General features: G+C 37.7%; 1 protein-coding gene across 7 annotated transcripts in view; it reads right to left on the reverse strand.

Moving 5' to 3' along the window:
• Positions 1-17,581, reverse strand: part of LOC127440668 (ankyrin repeat domain-containing protein 12-like) — a 94,776-nt gene that overhangs the window by 20,013 nt on the left and 57,182 nt on the right. For 5 of the 7 annotated variants that reach the window (XR_007897174.1, XR_007897175.1, XM_051697394.1 and 2 more), the window contains 6 exons: positions 10,434-10,547; positions 9,805-9,955; positions 8,055-8,126; positions 4,299-4,445; positions 3,471-3,674; positions 2,293-2,435 (listed from right to left, as the gene is read on the reverse strand). Coding sequence is in view for 5 of the 7 variants with exons in the window: in XM_051697394.1 (XP_051553354.1) it covers positions 2,293-2,435; positions 3,471-3,674; positions 4,299-4,445; positions 8,055-8,126; positions 9,805-9,955; positions 10,434-10,493 (777 nt within the window). In the remaining 2 variants the exon portion in view is untranslated. Of the gene's footprint in view, positions 1-2,292; positions 2,436-3,470; positions 3,675-4,298; positions 4,446-8,054; positions 8,127-9,804; positions 9,956-10,433; positions 10,548-13,624; positions 13,644-17,581 lie in introns of those variants that run through there. The other 2 variants (XM_051697396.1, XM_051697397.1) reach the window with 2 other exon arrangements.

The raw sequence follows: 17,581 nt of genomic DNA on the forward strand, positions 1-17,581 counted from the left end.
AATGTACACAAACATCTCTTTTAAATCAAATGAATTGCCTGCTTTCATTTGGCGGTAATAGCACAAATGTAAATTGCAACAGGCAATTTTTGTGAATGAATCTATAATAACCCTAATTTACATAGAAAGAGGCGTGTTTGAGAGGAAATGATGAATGATAATGACATCATTTAAATACTCATGCACTAGGGTCGGGAACCGAGAACCGGTTCTTGTTCAGAACCGGTTTCATTCTTTAAAAACAAATTACCAGAATCTTATGATCTTCATGACTTTCGGTTCCGTTAACGGTTCTCAAGCATGCAATTTTCCGCCGATGCGGCTGGAACACCATCCTGAAGTACTCTGACAGTGTTTCCAGCAGCACATTTCTGCAGCAGCACTGCCCTCTACTGACTCTACAGCATAAAACACACAGCTCAGACAGTATATTTAATTCCTGATCGAACGAGTCTTGAGCTGGCTCTTTTGAATCTACAGCACGAAACATACAGCGCTTCCATTTATAGTCCTGTATCCACCTTATTATGCAACGAGGAAGCAAGCAAGCGGCTGCGTTTCCGGCAAATGTGACAAAGTTCCGCTGGCAGTGACCGCAGTGTAAATAACTAGAAGGATAATAAGACCAGAATTTAGTGATATTGGCTTATACACTATCACACAACCACAGGATGTACAGCAGAATAATATGCCAATGTCGGATAATTTTCTAACATCATCATTTATAGTAAAAGAGTAAGTAAATCATTCACTTGTTGCTGTGTGTTGTATTGAAGAGACAATAAAATCAGCTTCTTACTTTACTGAGAGCATGACGATGCCGTGTTTCTTGTCTCCATGTTAACCTCCATTCATATTTTTATCTGCGAAACCTCTGATGATGCCTTTATGTATTTATTTCCAAACGTGATGTTTCATAAGCCATGCTAAATGCAAGATCTGCGTGTCTATAAAAACTGTAAAGAATGTGGGAAGGTTCTTTGACAAGAAATGAGAGAATAATGCGTTTATTATTTTGCCAAAATGAAACAAGATGCCGTTTTGAGGCAAAGAAAGCTGAAGCAGCATTTTCCCAGCGTCTTTCTGCTCTCCACTGTTTGTGTAAAGTTTGCGGTAGCGGTTACAGACGGAGCCGAGCATTTCAGCGCCTGATCTCTCATTCACTCTGCCTGTGCTACAGCGTGTGAAAACGGTTGCAAAATGTGATAAACGGTCAGTGGCGGTTCTAGCTTATATGGCACCCTGGGCGAAACCCGCTTCAACACGCCACCAAAGCCCCCGCAAGATGCCGCCCTAGGCAACTGCACATGTCGCCCATGCCTAAATTTGCTACTGTAAACGGTTAAAACTATATATGCTACAAACCAAGGTGTTCATGAAAATAATAATGAATATAATATGATCACATGTTTGCCAGCCTGCAATATAAAGCAGTATAAATTAGTATTTTTGTATTGCTGAAATGGCTGGAGGTGGCTTATCCCGGATGAGGTCCACATTCAAGGTTGATAATGGCGGCGCCCTAGTTATGCTGAAAAATAAGGTGGATACAAGTAATCTTACTTGTGCAAGTTTTGAATGTCCAACTTTAAATTAAATAAGAACTGTTGAAGTCTCACAAGTCTGAAGTACAACAATAGGCTACATAACAGAGTCAGAACTGTTTCTGTTTATTTAATGATGACCTGTGTCTCTATTAACTCAAGCAGTGCAGCTACTGACTGATTGTTCATATGACAATGTATAATTAAAGATACACGAATTTTGCTGTAATAAGTGGAATTTTATAAAATAATAAATTAATGAAATATGCCATCACATTTTGTGTTGGTTTAGATTTGTTTACTTAAAATATAGTTAGGATCTATTATTGGATTGTATTTATGTCTCTAAAAAGTCTGCAAACACACCTTTTACAAGAAGAGTATTCAATTTATTTCTGATTGGTTATATCTGCTCTGTAGAAATCTGAAATAATCTCATTATTTGGTAACAGACAGCAGAGGGTAGTAAATACAATAAGAATTGCATTTCTCATTTCCAAATAATTCTTTTTAAAAAAGGACTAAAAGAATTACTGGAATCATTACTGGAACCGATAAGGAACCGGAATCATTAAGAGGAATTGGAACCGATCAAGCACTCATTACACCTGCATGCAACTGTTTAGTGAATTCACCCGTAAGTCTTTGCATCATATGTCATTATGCACAATTCAAATTATAAAATGTTAACTAAAGCAATAATATATTTTTTAAATGCACTGTTTTAAAATTACTGTTTGACACTCACATCTTTGTGTCCACTGCTGGAGGCATCATGAAGCGGAGTGTCATCATCCAATCCCTGCGTGTTCACTTCCGCTCCTGCACCAATCAGAACCTTTGCCACATCATAGTAACCAAGGTTACAAGCTTCATGGAGAGGTGTCCAACCTAAAAAAAATAAAATAAAAAAAAAAGACAATTCAGTATGAGCTTTAGAGAAACTGTGAAATAATTTTCTTAATCAGTACTTTTTTATACATAAATTGTTATATTTCTCACTTAACACCATCTTCAGTAAATCTATTGTGATTTAAGGATGTTTATAATATATTTACTGGAGAAAAAGACAAACATACAGATTCTAAAAGCTTTTGACAACTTTTTAAGGAGATTAATTTACATTAAAGGGATAGTTCACCCAAAAATGGAAATTCTCTCATCATTTACTCCCCCTCATGCCATCCCAGATGTGTATGTCTTTCTTTCTTCTGCAGAACACAAATGAAGATTTTTAGAAGAATATTTCAACTGTAGGTCCATACAATGCAAGTAAATGGTGACCAAAATGTTGAAGTTACAAAACGGGCATAAAGGTTGCATAAAAGTAATACATATGACTCCAGTGGTTTAATCCATGTCTTCAGAAGCGATATGATAGGTGTGGGTGAGAAACCGACCAATATTTTAGTCCTTTTTTACTGGGAATCTACACTTTCACATTCAGCCACCTAATGGTTGGGGGGCTGGTTAAAGTTGAAGATTTATAGTAAAAAAGGACTCAAATACTGATCTGTTTCTCACCCACATCTATCAAATCACTTCTGGAGACAGGGATTAAACCACTGGAGTCTATTGGATTACTTTTATGCTGCCTTTATTTCATTTTTGGATCTTCTGAGTTCCGGTCACCACACACTTGCATTGTGAGGACCACAGAGTTTAAATATTCTTCAAAATATCTTTGTGTTCAGCAGAAGAAAAAGAGTCATACACATCTGGAATGGCATGAGGGTGAGCAAACCCTCATTTTTGGGTGAACTATCCTTTAATTTATTATGGTTTTACAATAGCAACAATGACTGAATAACTTTGGTATTGTGGATGAAATTATGGTTTTCATGATCTTTTTTTAAGGGCTGATGAACTACAGACAGCTGGTGGTGTAATTCTATAAATGTTCACAAAATACACACACAATCTCACCTGCAAAATCTTTGACATTCACATCCGCCCCGAGGCTAATGAGTTCCTTAACCTGTTTGACGTCCCCCCTGATTGCGGCCATATGCAGCGGGGTCTCTCCTCTCTCGTTCCGTTTATTAACTTTGTCTTTCTGTCGTGAGGACGAGCTGCTAGCGATCTTCTTCTGCACTGGCGGCATTTGAGATGGGTGACTTGGCGTCGTATCTGACATAACAAAACCATTAACAAGAATGTCAAAGTCATTTGAATGATCTGAATTGATTGTGAAGGAAGTGAGTGCTCTGAAAAAAAAGAACTGCTTCATCATCATCATCATCATCATCATCATCTCTATGAACATAAACAGGTAACTGCAGGTTAGAGTGTGATATATGGCAATTATAATAAATATGCAAATAATTTATTCTGGTAAAATTCTCAGGGGAAATATTTTTCTTATTTTAGGCATAATCTAACAAATTTAGTGACATTTATAATTAAAAAAAAATTGCCAATGGGATAAGAAAAAAGTAATTCAATATATTCTCTGAAATAGACTCTTATTATCTAAAGCCTGCTTAAAGAGTATTTAGATATTTTTAATTGAAAACAACAAAAATACAGATTATGAAAAATGTAAAAAAAACAAAAAAACATATTTAAGCTCATAAAAATAGGCAATATTCACTTTCTTTCAGAAAACATACCAATTCATTTGATTTTGGGATTAAGGAATATCTTCCAGGTTTTAACATCTTCCAACCAGACAAATTACATGGAGAAAAGATTCAAACGTTAACACAACAACAGAGCAACAGGAGTAAGCACTAGGTGGTCGGCGTCCCCTACCAGGACTGTTGTCTCTCGCAGTCATCTGCATTACAAGTGCCATCTGCTTTCGTTCCGATAAAGGGTAGCCGAACAAAATGTTCACAGGGGTTGACTTCTTAGTACCCGACTCCTTCTTAACCTTCTTCTTATCTGGTACATCTTTGTCTACAGCAAACAAGAAAAATTATAAACAGTGCATTAGCATGGCTTTTCACTCACATTATATTTCTTAAAAATGTCAGTGTCTGATGCAATTTATCCCCCTTAAATGCAAAGCAGAAGGAATTGTGATGAAAACTAAAGTAGTGAACTGTTGCCAGCCTGGTAGAGACATGCATTACCCATCTAACACCCCTACTGCATGTCTAGTGTGCCATGGAAAAGCATGCGATTAAAGCAGACACAGTAGACAAATCTGAAAATGTGTCTGTATGTGTGCTTCCTTGAAACCGAATTGCTTTTTAATGACAGACAGTTCATGCGGAAGAAGTTAGTGTACACTTTAGGCCAGAAATGCAAGTACGCAAACATAGACGCAAGTACTTGGCCAACGCACCGGATATGTTATTATTCGGGTAGCTAGCTATAAAACTGTCGAGAGTTTAGCTTACTGGAAACTGAAAACCGACTGTGAATGAAAAGTACAGCTCAAAAGAGAAAGCAGCTCGTACTTGCATTTTGTTACACATTGCATTCTGACACATTTCGGCGTTTGCGTTCACATACTAGTGCAAAATATCTTTTAGGCCTTATTCCGCAGTCACACAATGCCTTCAGCATGCAAAATTATTTTGGACACAGCGACGAACAGGATATGATGTCACGCTTGAGGGCTTCTGATTTTTAATAAATAATAAATCAGAAATAAAAAAACATTATATAAAAAATAAATAAAAAAAATACACTGCCGATTTACTTTTTGGCAACAATAAAAACACGGCCTTTGTTTGTAGGCAAAAAGGTCAGTGTGTGATGTTTTAATCTTCTATTAGTCACGCATCTTCCTGTCATCTGAATTCGCACATGAGTTCACGGAGCAGCGGAAATCGACATTTTTCCACATGAGATTGTGTTTTGGATGCCAGGCATTCAGATGTGTTTGAATGGAACTGAATGGAGTGCTAAGTGCAGTGCTACCACAGCTTTATTGAAACATGATTTATTTCAGCCAACATATTTAAAGTAGAGTGGTCAACTGATAATTTTTTTAAAATCAAATTATCACATAAAACGCAGATTAACTAATAAAATTAATTGCAATTGATCTAATATACAAATATTTGCTGAGAAAGCGCCGCAAATGACAATGATTCAATATATAATGATTAAATAGTGATTAGGCGAGTTGTGGTGGTGTAATGGGTACATAACTGTTAATCAGAAGGTTGCTGGTTTGATCCCCACAGCCACCACCATTGTGTCCTTGAGCAAGGCACTTAACTCCAGGTTGCTCTGGGGGGATTGTCCCTGTAATAACTGGACTGTAAGTCGCTTTGGATAAAAGTATCTGCCAAATGCATAAATGTAAATGTAATGTAATGTAAATTGTTATACAGTTGTGCTCAAAAGTTTGCATACCCTGGCAGAAATTGTGAAATTTTGGCATTGATTTTGAAAATATGACTGATCGTGCAAAAAACTGTCTTTTATTTAAGGATAGTGATCATATGAAGCCATTTATTATCACATAGTTGTTTGGCTCCTTTTTAAATCATAATGATAACAGAAATCACCCAAATGGCCCTGATCAAAAGTTTACATACCCTTGAATGTTTGGCCTTGTTACAGACACACAAGGTGACACACACAGGTTTAAATGGCACAATACGACGATTCTTGAACAAAAATGAGCTGCATGGTTGAGTTGCCAGAAAGAAGCCAATTCCACAAAAATCCCGGTTACAATATGCCCGACAACACCTTGACACGGCTCAGCTTCTGAAGTGTAATCAAGCTTAAAATTATGATCACCAAGGAGACTGCTTATGACAGGGTGTCCAAACTTTTTCGGTCGGGGGCCAAATGCAGAAAAAAATAAGGTGCCGCAGGAATGTTTGGCCTTGTTAGACACACAAGGTGACACACACAGGTTTAAATGGCAATTAAAGGTTAATTTCCCACACCTGTAGCTTTTTAAATTGCAATTAGTGTCTGTGTATAAATAGTCAATGAGTTTGTTAGCTCTCACGTGGATGCACTGAGCAGGCTAGATACTGAGCCATGGGGAGCAGAAAAGAACTGTCAAAAGACCTGCGTAACAAGGTAATGGAACTTTATAAAGATGGAAAAGGATATAAAAAGATATCCAAAGCCTTGAAAATGCCAGTCAGTACTATTCAATCACTTATTAAGAAGTGGAAAATTCAGGGATCTCTTGATACCAAGCCAAGGTTAGGTAGACCAAGAAAGATTTCAGCCACAACTGCCAGAAGAATTGTTCAGGATATAAAGAAAAACCCACAGGTAACCTCAGGAGAAATACAGGCTGCTCTGGAAAAAGACGGTGTGGTTGTTTCAAGGAGCACAGTTCTTGTTGACCCCTCTCCAAACATAGCACTTATGGTTATGACCATAAAGCTCTATTTTGTTCTCGTCACTCAAATTACAGTGTGCCAGAAGCTGAGGCGTGTCAAGGTGTTGTCGGGCATATTGTAACCGGGATTTTTGTGGAATTGGCTTCTTTCTGGCAACTCAACCATGCAGCTCATTTTTGTTCAAGAATCGTCGTATTGTGCCATTTAAACCTGTATGTGTCACCTTGTGTGTCTGTAACAAGGCCAAACATTCAAGGGTATGTAAACTTTTGATCAGGGCCATTTGGGTGATTTCTGTTATCATTATGATTTATACAGGAGCCAAACAATTATGTGATAATAAATGGCTTCATATGATCACTATCCTTAAATAAAAGACATGATCAGTCATATTTTCAAAATCAATGCCAAAATTTCACAATTTCTGCCAGGGTATGCAAACTTTTGAGCACAACTGTAATTAGTTATGTTTAAGTTATTATAATATATATTAATATAACAATAATTAAAATGCATTATATTATTGTGGCAAACGAGTAAAACATTGATACAACAATACAAAATTTGGCTTTAGAAGGCAATATATTGTTTATTTCCAAATTATTGAACATAAGCCCATCACTGGCCTATAGTCCACAGGAATCTACTTTGCAAATTAATTAGTCAATCTATCCGAGACAGAAAAGCCCTTATAATAAATCTAAGAACGTGTCAATGCACACATGCATCAGACGGATGCTTTGGAATGTCTCACTTTGGTTTGCGTTGCATCATAAACGCTGCATTTTTAAGTTGCTATGTCAAGTCACATGTAGTTTGAATCTTGAGATTCCTGCTTTGTATGCGTTCCGTCCAGCTGTTTAAATACAAGAACGCATTTTCATCTTGTGCTGTCGCTGGTGTGGTTGTTCTCTGCACAGCAGCACGTTGCCTATACAGCAGGAGTTTTGCTTACTGCCCCCTGCTGAAAACAGGTGGTACTGAATTACTCCGACAGTAGAAATTTTCCTCATTACAGTCTGGGAACATGATTAATTGCATAAAAATGTTTAACACGCTATTTTTTTTGTATAATTAATCACGCTGAATTAACGGAGTGGATCTGATCTCGAGAAACAGAAATACAGTGTCCATACTTGCTGAATATACAGATGGTGATGTGTCTCAGAAAGTTTCATACAGTTTGTGGCCATTGATGCGACACAGCAATGCTGTGGGGCGGCTTTAGCGGAGGAGTTACCTGCGTATATCCTGCAGGGGGGAAGTAATCTCTCTCCCCACACATCACTTGACTGCCCGGGGTCAGAGTCATCTACAGTGCAAAAGCAGGGAGGCGGGGGAGAGGCAGGGTGGGTCAGGGTTCGAGAGGGAGGGAGGGAGGGGAGAGCAGAGCACTGATTACACCCACAGGCTCCGCCCCTTACTCAAACGACAAATCACAGCACAGGACTCAAATGTTCCATGTTACTACTTGAAGGGATTGTTCACACAAAAATGAAAACTCTCACATCATTTACTCATCCTCATGCCATCCCAGATGTGTTTGACAAAGATTTTTAGAATATCTCAGATCTGTAGATCCATACAATGAAAGTGAATGGTGACCAAAACGCACAAAGGCAGCATCCATGTCTTCTGAAGCGATCTGATTGGTTTTGGGTGAGACAGACCAAAATATAACTCTAATATGTTCATAGAATATAACTTATTTTTCACTATAAATCATGACATAAACCAGGGGTGTCCAAAGTCCGGCCCGTGGGCCATCTGCGGCCCTCCAGCTGCTCTGATAAGGCCTGTGAGAGATTTTAGAAATAGAACAGAATTAGGCCCGCTATGGAGAAATTATCTGAAATTCATATTCTGGACACTGGATGTCGCTATCATGTACAGCCACTATTCACAGCCCATCGTCTCCGCTAGTAGGTTCTGCGCTGTCGCAATCAGCTTCAACAGGAGTTTGGAATACTCCTTATTTCCAATGATGTAGTGCCACACAGAAAGAATGATGCATTTATTAAAGGACTGGCATCAGGTTAGATACTTCACTTATGTACTCGTTCTTGTTAAAATGTCCCGATACCTCACATCATACAACGGAGTAGAGCTGCTGTTGCGCGAGCAGCTGTACAGAGTTTATTGAGCAAGCACAGAGACGCGCGAACCGAGCACTCGCACATCTGCGTCTGATACGCATGCTCAGATTTAAGATTAAAACTTGCATAAATATGATTTTGTTTTTTTACATTATTTATTTATTTAAAGTATTACAGGGATCCAGACCGCAGCACCTTATTTTTTTCTGCATTTGGCCCCCGACCGAAAAAGTTTGGACACACCTGTCATAAGCAGTCTCCTTGGCGATCATGATTTCAAGCTTGATTACACTTCCTAGCACCATCTAGTGCTCTGCGCAATAGTCAAGCACTAGGAAGAGTAATCAAACTTGAAATCATGATCGTGCCAAGAGACTGAATATGTAAACATAGCGAAAAAAAGAGTTATATTTTGGACTGTTATCACCCAAAACCGGTTGGATCACTTCAGAAGACATGAATTTAACCACTGGAGTTGAATGGATTACTTCTATGCTGCCTTTACGTGCTTTTTGGAGCTTAGAAGTTTTGGTCACCATTCACTTGCATTGTATGGACCTACAGAGCTGAGATATTGTTCTAAAACTCTTTGTTTGTGTTCAGCAGAATAAATAAAGTCATACACATCTGGGATGGCATGAGGGTGAGTAAATGATGAGAGAATTTTCATTTTTGGGTGAACTATCCCTTTAAGATGATATCACAAATCTACATCCATTTTTGTATTTGTATTTGATAAGGCTGGCTTAACCATTACATAACACCCTTGGGAAAAAAATTTTTTTTAGTCCTGTGTGTCCAATGAAAACATGTTCCAAAAAAATGACCAGAAGGGGGCAGTAACGAGGCACAAATACAAGCTACTAGAACATTCACACTAAATATCAAACTGACCTGTGTCTGAGTGAAGCTCCTCGTTCCGAGGTGGACTGATGGTGAAGGAGAGCTTTCGTTTCATGGAGGACCTGGACTTCCCCTCTTTCCCTAGGATCTCACTCCGATCGAGCTTCGGAGTTTTGGCAAACGGAGACATTTTCTCTTTACTCTGAGAAAGCAAAGAAAATACACCATATAGAACGGAGGAACATTCCATCAGTCATGTCTAGTGTAAGACAGACCCCGAACTGTTAGTCTTAGTAACTTGGTTTAGTATGCACAAGTATAAGAAACAGTGTAACAGCATAATCGTGCCACATCATTTAAATTCACATGTCCTTTTGAAATTAATTTGTATATCCTTTGTTTGGGGTCCCAGAACCCCCAATGCTGTATGTATAAAAATAAATAATAGAAATTTTGAAGCTGAACTGTAATGTTTCCTTCAAATTCTTCATTAAAACCCAGTAGACACATATTTATTAAAGATTTAACACTCTGATTTATCAAATTAGGCATCCACCAGTATTGTAACATTGCTTCTGTGAGCAAAATACGTGGCAGAAAAATATCAAAATACAACTTAAATTGCAGTATGTTGCTCACATAAACGCAAAACAAAAAAGCAACTCTAGCAGCCGTCTCACCTTCTTCCCTGCAGTCTTCTCCACCATGGCTCCATCACGGCCCGATCCCGGTTTGGCCATGGTGCATCTTCTGACTAGCTGCAGCAGCTACGGCTCACAGATTTCATTATGGGCCTGTAACACAAACATTCCCACGTATATAAGAGTTTAAAAAATAAATAAATATATAAATAAATAAATAAAAAAACTGAAATCCATGAGCATTTCACCTCCAGAATTAAGAAACAGCGATTCGTATTTATTAAAGATGGTTGACTGTATCAGCTGATATTATTGTTTTATTAATTATAAACATCAGTCTGATTAGGCAGATATCAGAAGCAAATACACTGGGGAAAACAATATATTTTGTGGTGAAGTAAATATAGCAGAAAAGATTTAGTACTTTCTACATTGGATAAGTTAGGCCTAGCTAAAGTGTGAAATTTAAAATATCAAGTAAATTCAACATTTGTACTTAAATGGATAGTTCACCCAAAACATTTTCTTATCATTTACTCACCATCATATCATCCCAGATGTGTGTGACGAAGGTTTTTAAAAAAATAGCTCTGTTGGTCCATACAATGCAAGTAAATGGTGATCAGACATTTGTCGCTCAAAAAAAAAAAATAATCACAAAAGGAAACTCCGTAAGACTCCAGTGGTTAAATCCATATCTTCAGAAGTGATATAATAGCTGTGGTTGAGAAACAGATCAAATTGAAGTCCTAAATCTCCACTTTAACTTTCACTTTCAGTTGTAAAAGTGAAAATAAACAGGTACCACGTGTGACTTTCAGATGTAAAAGAGAAAGTGGAGATTTAGAGTAAAAAAAAATATTTTAAAAAAGGATTTCAATTTCATCTGTTTCTCAATCACACCTATTATATCACTTCAGAAAATATGGATTACTTCTGTTTTGTTTATGTGATTTTTTTGGAGCTACAAAGGTCTGATGACCTTTCAATTGCATTGTGAGGACCAACAGAGCTGAGATGTTCTTATAAAAGTCTTTGTTTGTGTTCTGCTGAAGAAAGAAAATCATACACATCTGGGATGGCATGAGGGTGAGTTGATGACAGAATTTAAATTTTTGGGTGATCTATCCCTTTAATTCAAGCATGAAAAAGTAATGCTCTAGCAAGGTGATGTTATCTAATAGACTACATTGCATGCATTAAGTTTCCCTGAGGAAGGCTTCCGTGTGTCATGTGGTTCATGACTAAGTACAACCCAAATCCCGAAAAAGTTGGGACAGTATGAAAAATGCTAATAAAAACAAAAATTTGTGATTTGTAAATGATATATTCACCCTTTGCTATATTGAAAGCACTAAAACTACACATTATATTATGTTTTTTTTGTTTGTTTTTTTTGGGACAGTTGAGTGTTTACCACTGTGAAACGTCATCATTTCTTCTAATAACACTTATTAAGCATTTGGGCACTGAAGACACAAGTTTGTTAAGTTTAGAAAGTGAAATTTTCCCCCATTCATCCATTATGCAGGTCTTCAGCTGCACAATTGTACGGGGTCTTCATTGCCGGATGGTGTGCAAAATAATGCGCCCCACATTCTCAATTGGAGACAGGTCAGGACTGCAGGAAGGCCAGTCTAGCACCCACAATCTCTGCTCACGCAGCCATGCACTTGTAATCCGTGCAATATGTGATTTGAAGTTGTCCTGCTGGAAAATGCAGGGACTTCCCTGGAAAAGATGGTGCTGGATGGCAGTATATGTTGCTCCAAAATTTGTACATATCTGTCTGCATTCATGGAGTTCTCACAGATGTGCGAGTTACCCATGCCATGGGCACTGCCACACCCCTGGCCCATACAGACACTGGCTTTTGGACCTGACGCTGATAACAGCTTGGATGGTCCTTTTCCTCTTTGGCCCGGAGAACACAACGGCTTTTGGTCAGACCAAAAAACACGGTTCCACTGTTCTACTTTCCATCTAAGATGAGAAAGAGCCCAGAGAAGTCGGCAGCGCTTCTGGACAGTGTTGATGTATGGCTTCTCCTTTACATAGTAAAGTCTTAACTTGCATTTGTGGATGCAGCGGCGAATGGTGTTGACTAACAAAGGTTTACTAAAGTAATCCCAAGCCCATGTTCATGATATCTATTACAGATGAATGATGTTTTTTTAAGACAGTGATGTCTGAGGGATCGGAGATCAAGCTAATTCAGAAGTGGTTTTCGTCTTGCCCTTTACACACCGAGTTGAATCTTGAATCTTTTAACTATATTGTGCACTGTAGAGGGTGAAATGCCCAAATTTCTTACAATTTGTATTTGGGGAACATTGTTCTCAAAGTCCTGGATAATTTGCTGAAGCATCTGTTGGCAAATTGACAAGTCTCGAATGATCCTTGTTCTTGAAGGACCAGGCTGTTTTTGGAGGCTCCTTATACAGTATACAGTACTATGACATGATTGCTTCACCTGTTTAACATCTCCTGTTTCACATCACCTTGTTATTTCAACTCGTCAAATTGTTAAATTCTTAAATTGCCCCGTCTTAACCTTTTTAGAGCGTTGCAGTCATCTGATTTGAAATTACTGTAATTCTTTTTAAAAACAACAAAATTCACAAGGTAAAACATCATATAATATGTAGTTGTAGTGCTTTTAATATAGCAAAGGTTGAATATAATTTACAAATCACTCCTTTTTGTTTTTATTAGCATTTTTCATACTGTCCCAACTTATTTGGAATTGGGGTTGTATGTTAAAAAAGTAGTACACTTTTGTGTGAAATTGACTCTAAACAGAGTATTGCAAAGGAAACTTTCCTTGAGAATGTCTAATTCACTAAGAATTGTGTGAAGCCTTAAAAATGTGAAGAAAAAAAAAAGTTGAATAACTTTATAGATTTGGACAAAAAAATGAGCATCATGTCATGGACCCAATTAGCAAATGGCTTCAGGCAGCGATAATGTTTCATATCCTGAGTATCGTGTTAGCGTAAACTTTCATGTCAATGAATATGCAGCATAACAAAGCCTTACACATGGAAACAAGCATAAACCCCCAGCCGAGCACATTTACTCTGACATTTCTTAAAGCAACACTAGAGAAAAGCAGCAATTAGAGATGTCTGACTGTGGCACTTGGGTCTCTTTTGGATAAAAAAAAAACTTTTAAAACTAATCAAAGACCCACAGACCTAAACAACCCCCCCACCCCCCGACAGACTTGCCCTGCCTTCTGTGAAGCAAACAAAGGAAACAGAGCAAAGACTCCTGGGAAATAACACTTCCATGACACCTGACACCCCGTAGGACCAGCAAAAACCAGCTGAGTCACTCCATCTGAGAAAGAGGAGGTGGTGAGGAGAAAAGAGCTACAGCATCCACTAACATCATCAGAGTGGGACAAATGTGTTACAACTACACCACGTTTCCTGTGTTACTGTAAGTGTGCCAGCTTTCACAATGTGCACTTTAAAGCGATAATTTATCCAATAAACGAAAATTCTGTCATCGTTTTTCTCAACCTTATATCTTTCCAAACAGGTTCATGCAAATGGTTTTTACACAGACTTTTTAAATTAAAATATTATATTAATTTATTCCTTTTTATAAAATACCACTAATTGCAACAACACTCATGATGTGCATCTTTAACTATACATTGTCATATTGACAACAACCATGCAATAATTACTTAATTCTTGGTTCATTTCGAGTCTGACATGATGAAATCAATAGCAGCTTTTCCACCATCGGGTTGAATGTTTCCGAGCACGGCGAGGAACGGTTCTAGTAGCACTTCCACTTGAGCATGGTTCTGCATGGCACAATTACTAACTGTTCTCTGCCCGGATTTCTCAGTATGGTTAGCCAACCGTGCTGAACCGTGCTGGTGGAATGGCTTTAGTACGTAGCGACTCATGATTGTCAATAGGTAACTGGCAATGTTCGCTATGGTAAGGATAATAAAATTAAATAAAAATATAGTTTACGTTTAGTGTATCTTAAATGTACACATCTTTTTTCGTCAGGGAGGTAGATTATGCTATAGCTCATTAAAACCCATATAATAAATTAATATCTTACTTGTATAATATTTTGTTAATAAATGACCTTTTTAGTTAGTCTGGGAACGTTTACGTTTCTGTGTGTTTGTGTCCAGTGGAATACACAACCCCTCTCTAGCATTTTTCCTCTTTGCTTTTTTTTTTTTTTTTTTTTTTTTTTTTGAGATATGGGGCATGTCTTTTCTGTTCTTTAGCAGAGTGAAAACCAGGGGGAAAAAACTGGTATATGTGGTCATCATCCATAGAGCACAGGCTCTAATGTTTATCTCACATATCGTCGCCAACTGACGTATTTGTTACGTACATTCAAGCACCACAGTGGAAAAAGAATCCGTAACTGTGCCAACTGGCCTGGATCAGCATGTAAAGCATGGTTTTGCAACGATAACCATTCGGCCCGATGATGGAAAAACAACATAAGAGTCATTTGGTCGAGAATCGGACCACACTGCTTGAGCTGAATGTTTCCCACTGTAGATTCAAAAGAATCGAATAATAAGATTCATTCAATCGGGAATCGGTCTACATAGGTCACATTGCATTTCACATTGTTGTTTTAAAGAAATCTTATTGAATGAGCACTGTTTGAAATTGTAACGAGTACAATGTGTAATGCAACAGCATTTTGTGGCAATGTTCATTAACCAGGGTATGAAATTAACGTTTTTCCCCACCAGCCGCAGTGGCAGGTGAATGGCCTATTTTACCTTACTCTTTGATTTTTTTTACCAGCCACTTTGATTTTTCATACATATATATATATATATATATATATATATATATATATATATACATACATACACACACACACACACACACACACACACACACACACACTTATGCAATTGCGAGTGCAGTGGTGGTTTGTGTCCCGCAGTGGACATGCGTGTCTCATTCACGGACACTTGTTACTGCGCTCATCTGTGACAGTTCCACTGTATAAGTTATTAAATGTAATCACATTGTAATTGGAATAGGTAAAAACAACATACAGAAAAAAATGGTCATGAGCCATAATGTTAGAAAAGTATCAACTAGTAAAATACAACAAGCACATTTGCTTCACTCACAAACTAGTGTCTTTAGCCATCTCACGTCGCTCTGTGAGGATTATTTCACGATCTATACACCGTGTTACATTGTGTTTGATACAACTGTGATTCTATGCTTTAAGTAACAATATGCTATTTTCCATATTCTGTTTATGCTTCATGAAGTAATACATTTACATTTATGCATTTAGCTTTTATCCAAAGCGACTTACAGTGCCCTTATTACAGGGACAATCCCCCTGGAGAAACCTGGAGTTAAGTGCCTTGCTCAAGGACACAATGGTGGTGGCTGTGGGGATTAAACCAGCAACCTTCCGCTTACCAGTTCAGTGCTTTAGTCCACTACACCACCACCACTCCATGTGGTAATACGCAAAAATAATTGAACCCAAGTAGCATGCATACATATTTTTATTTTTGTTGATTGCTTAATGAAACGTAAACAGAATATGGGAAATGGCATGTTGTTCCAGCAGATGATCCTGATTAAAACCAGCCCCAAAAGAACGTAACAAGGTGCAGAGATGTTGAAATAATTCTCACAGAGCGACATAAGTTTAGCTTGCAACATTACCCAATCAGACACGCTGTGCGCGCTAGAGGACAACTGATAGTGGACTGTGTCGACACTGATAACTATGGTGCTGGGAAAGTCCGATAACCAATTAATCAGCCGATAGTTTTAAAAATCGATTTTTAGAACCTCAAAAAATTTATAATTCTTTCCTTGCTATGGCGGGCACTGACAAAAGAGTCCAAAATGAACAAAATCCCAATAATAACCAGAAAATGTTTTGATTCGGTGCATAACGCAGGACTTTTAAGTAAAAACAAGCCCAAAACACACAGGACTCTTATTTTGAAATTACGAAATGATGAAAAAACTATCTGCATAGATTTTTGCCAATATTCAATAGTTCTAAAAAGCAACTATCTGAACAGATTAACCGGTAAAACCGATATATCGGTTTGAGATCGACTGATAATTGGATTTTCCGATATTCAAGCATTTTTCTTTCATCAGATATCGTTTTTGTAATAACGGATCCACAGATAACTGCCGCCATCTAGCGGGAGTTTCTGAAATTGCGCGCAAGACGGCCATTGCAGCAGTGCGTTTGAGAGGAAACAATGCTGGGGGTTGTCCCCCAGCAATGCTTTTGCAATGTATTCCTTGAATTAATAAACTGTATTAAACGTAACAGCTATTCATGCTCTAGTGAGATGCGTTACAAATATGCCTGATGTGTAGTTTAAGCGCTAAGAAACGGAGACGAACTTAAGTAAAGACAAATCCTGCAAAGTCCCGAAGACGAAACATGGATGAGTGATGAGTGCATGTTGGAAATATGACGGTTTCATTTAATTCTTAGTTGGCTTAGTCTTGTAAAGTTTCCATTCAGGTAGACGCTCATGTTCCTTTGTTTTAACAAGATCCACTTGTTTAAAATGTCCTAAATTATACACTATTAACTTTTGCTATTAAACTTCATTTCGCTATGAATTATCATCTACACGATTACTGCTCTCGGGAAATTAATTATCTCTACGACACCGTTAGAGTAAACATATAGTCATTCATGGGGCAAAATACTTGTCACAATAAACATGTCTTAAATAGCTTGTGTCAGGTGACAGTGAGAGAATTGATGAAATTTGCATGTAATTTGCTTCAAAATAAGCTGCAGATGCATTGCTCACTGTGAAACAAAAAAAATAATCAGCTCTGTCAGCAGGTGTTTCATGAGGCAGCTGCTATAATCTAGAGACCTAATAATAATTCTGATGCCGTTCGGGATGGACTCTGTAATTGCAGCGAAGTATTTGTTGTTTTTCACTTTCCTAAAAATATATGCGCTGTTTATTCCAGCAAACTATTTACCTTTAGCCTATTAAACAACACCTAAACCTTTCAACTGCAGGTCTAGTTAAAAATGGAAGATTACATCCATGCAATGACTCCCTTGTAATTCATGTTCTCCGTTTGAAATCAGAGGTTGTCAAATTATTTTGCCTATTATAATCATTGTTGTTGTTGTAGTTAGTCAAGTCATTTTTATTTGTA

This window comes from Myxocyprinus asiaticus, chromosome 5 (assembly GCF_019703515.2).
Source record: "Myxocyprinus asiaticus isolate MX2 ecotype Aquarium Trade chromosome 5, UBuf_Myxa_2, whole genome shotgun sequence".
Classification (NCBI taxonomy): domain Eukaryota; kingdom Metazoa; phylum Chordata; class Actinopteri; order Cypriniformes; family Catostomidae; genus Myxocyprinus; species Myxocyprinus asiaticus.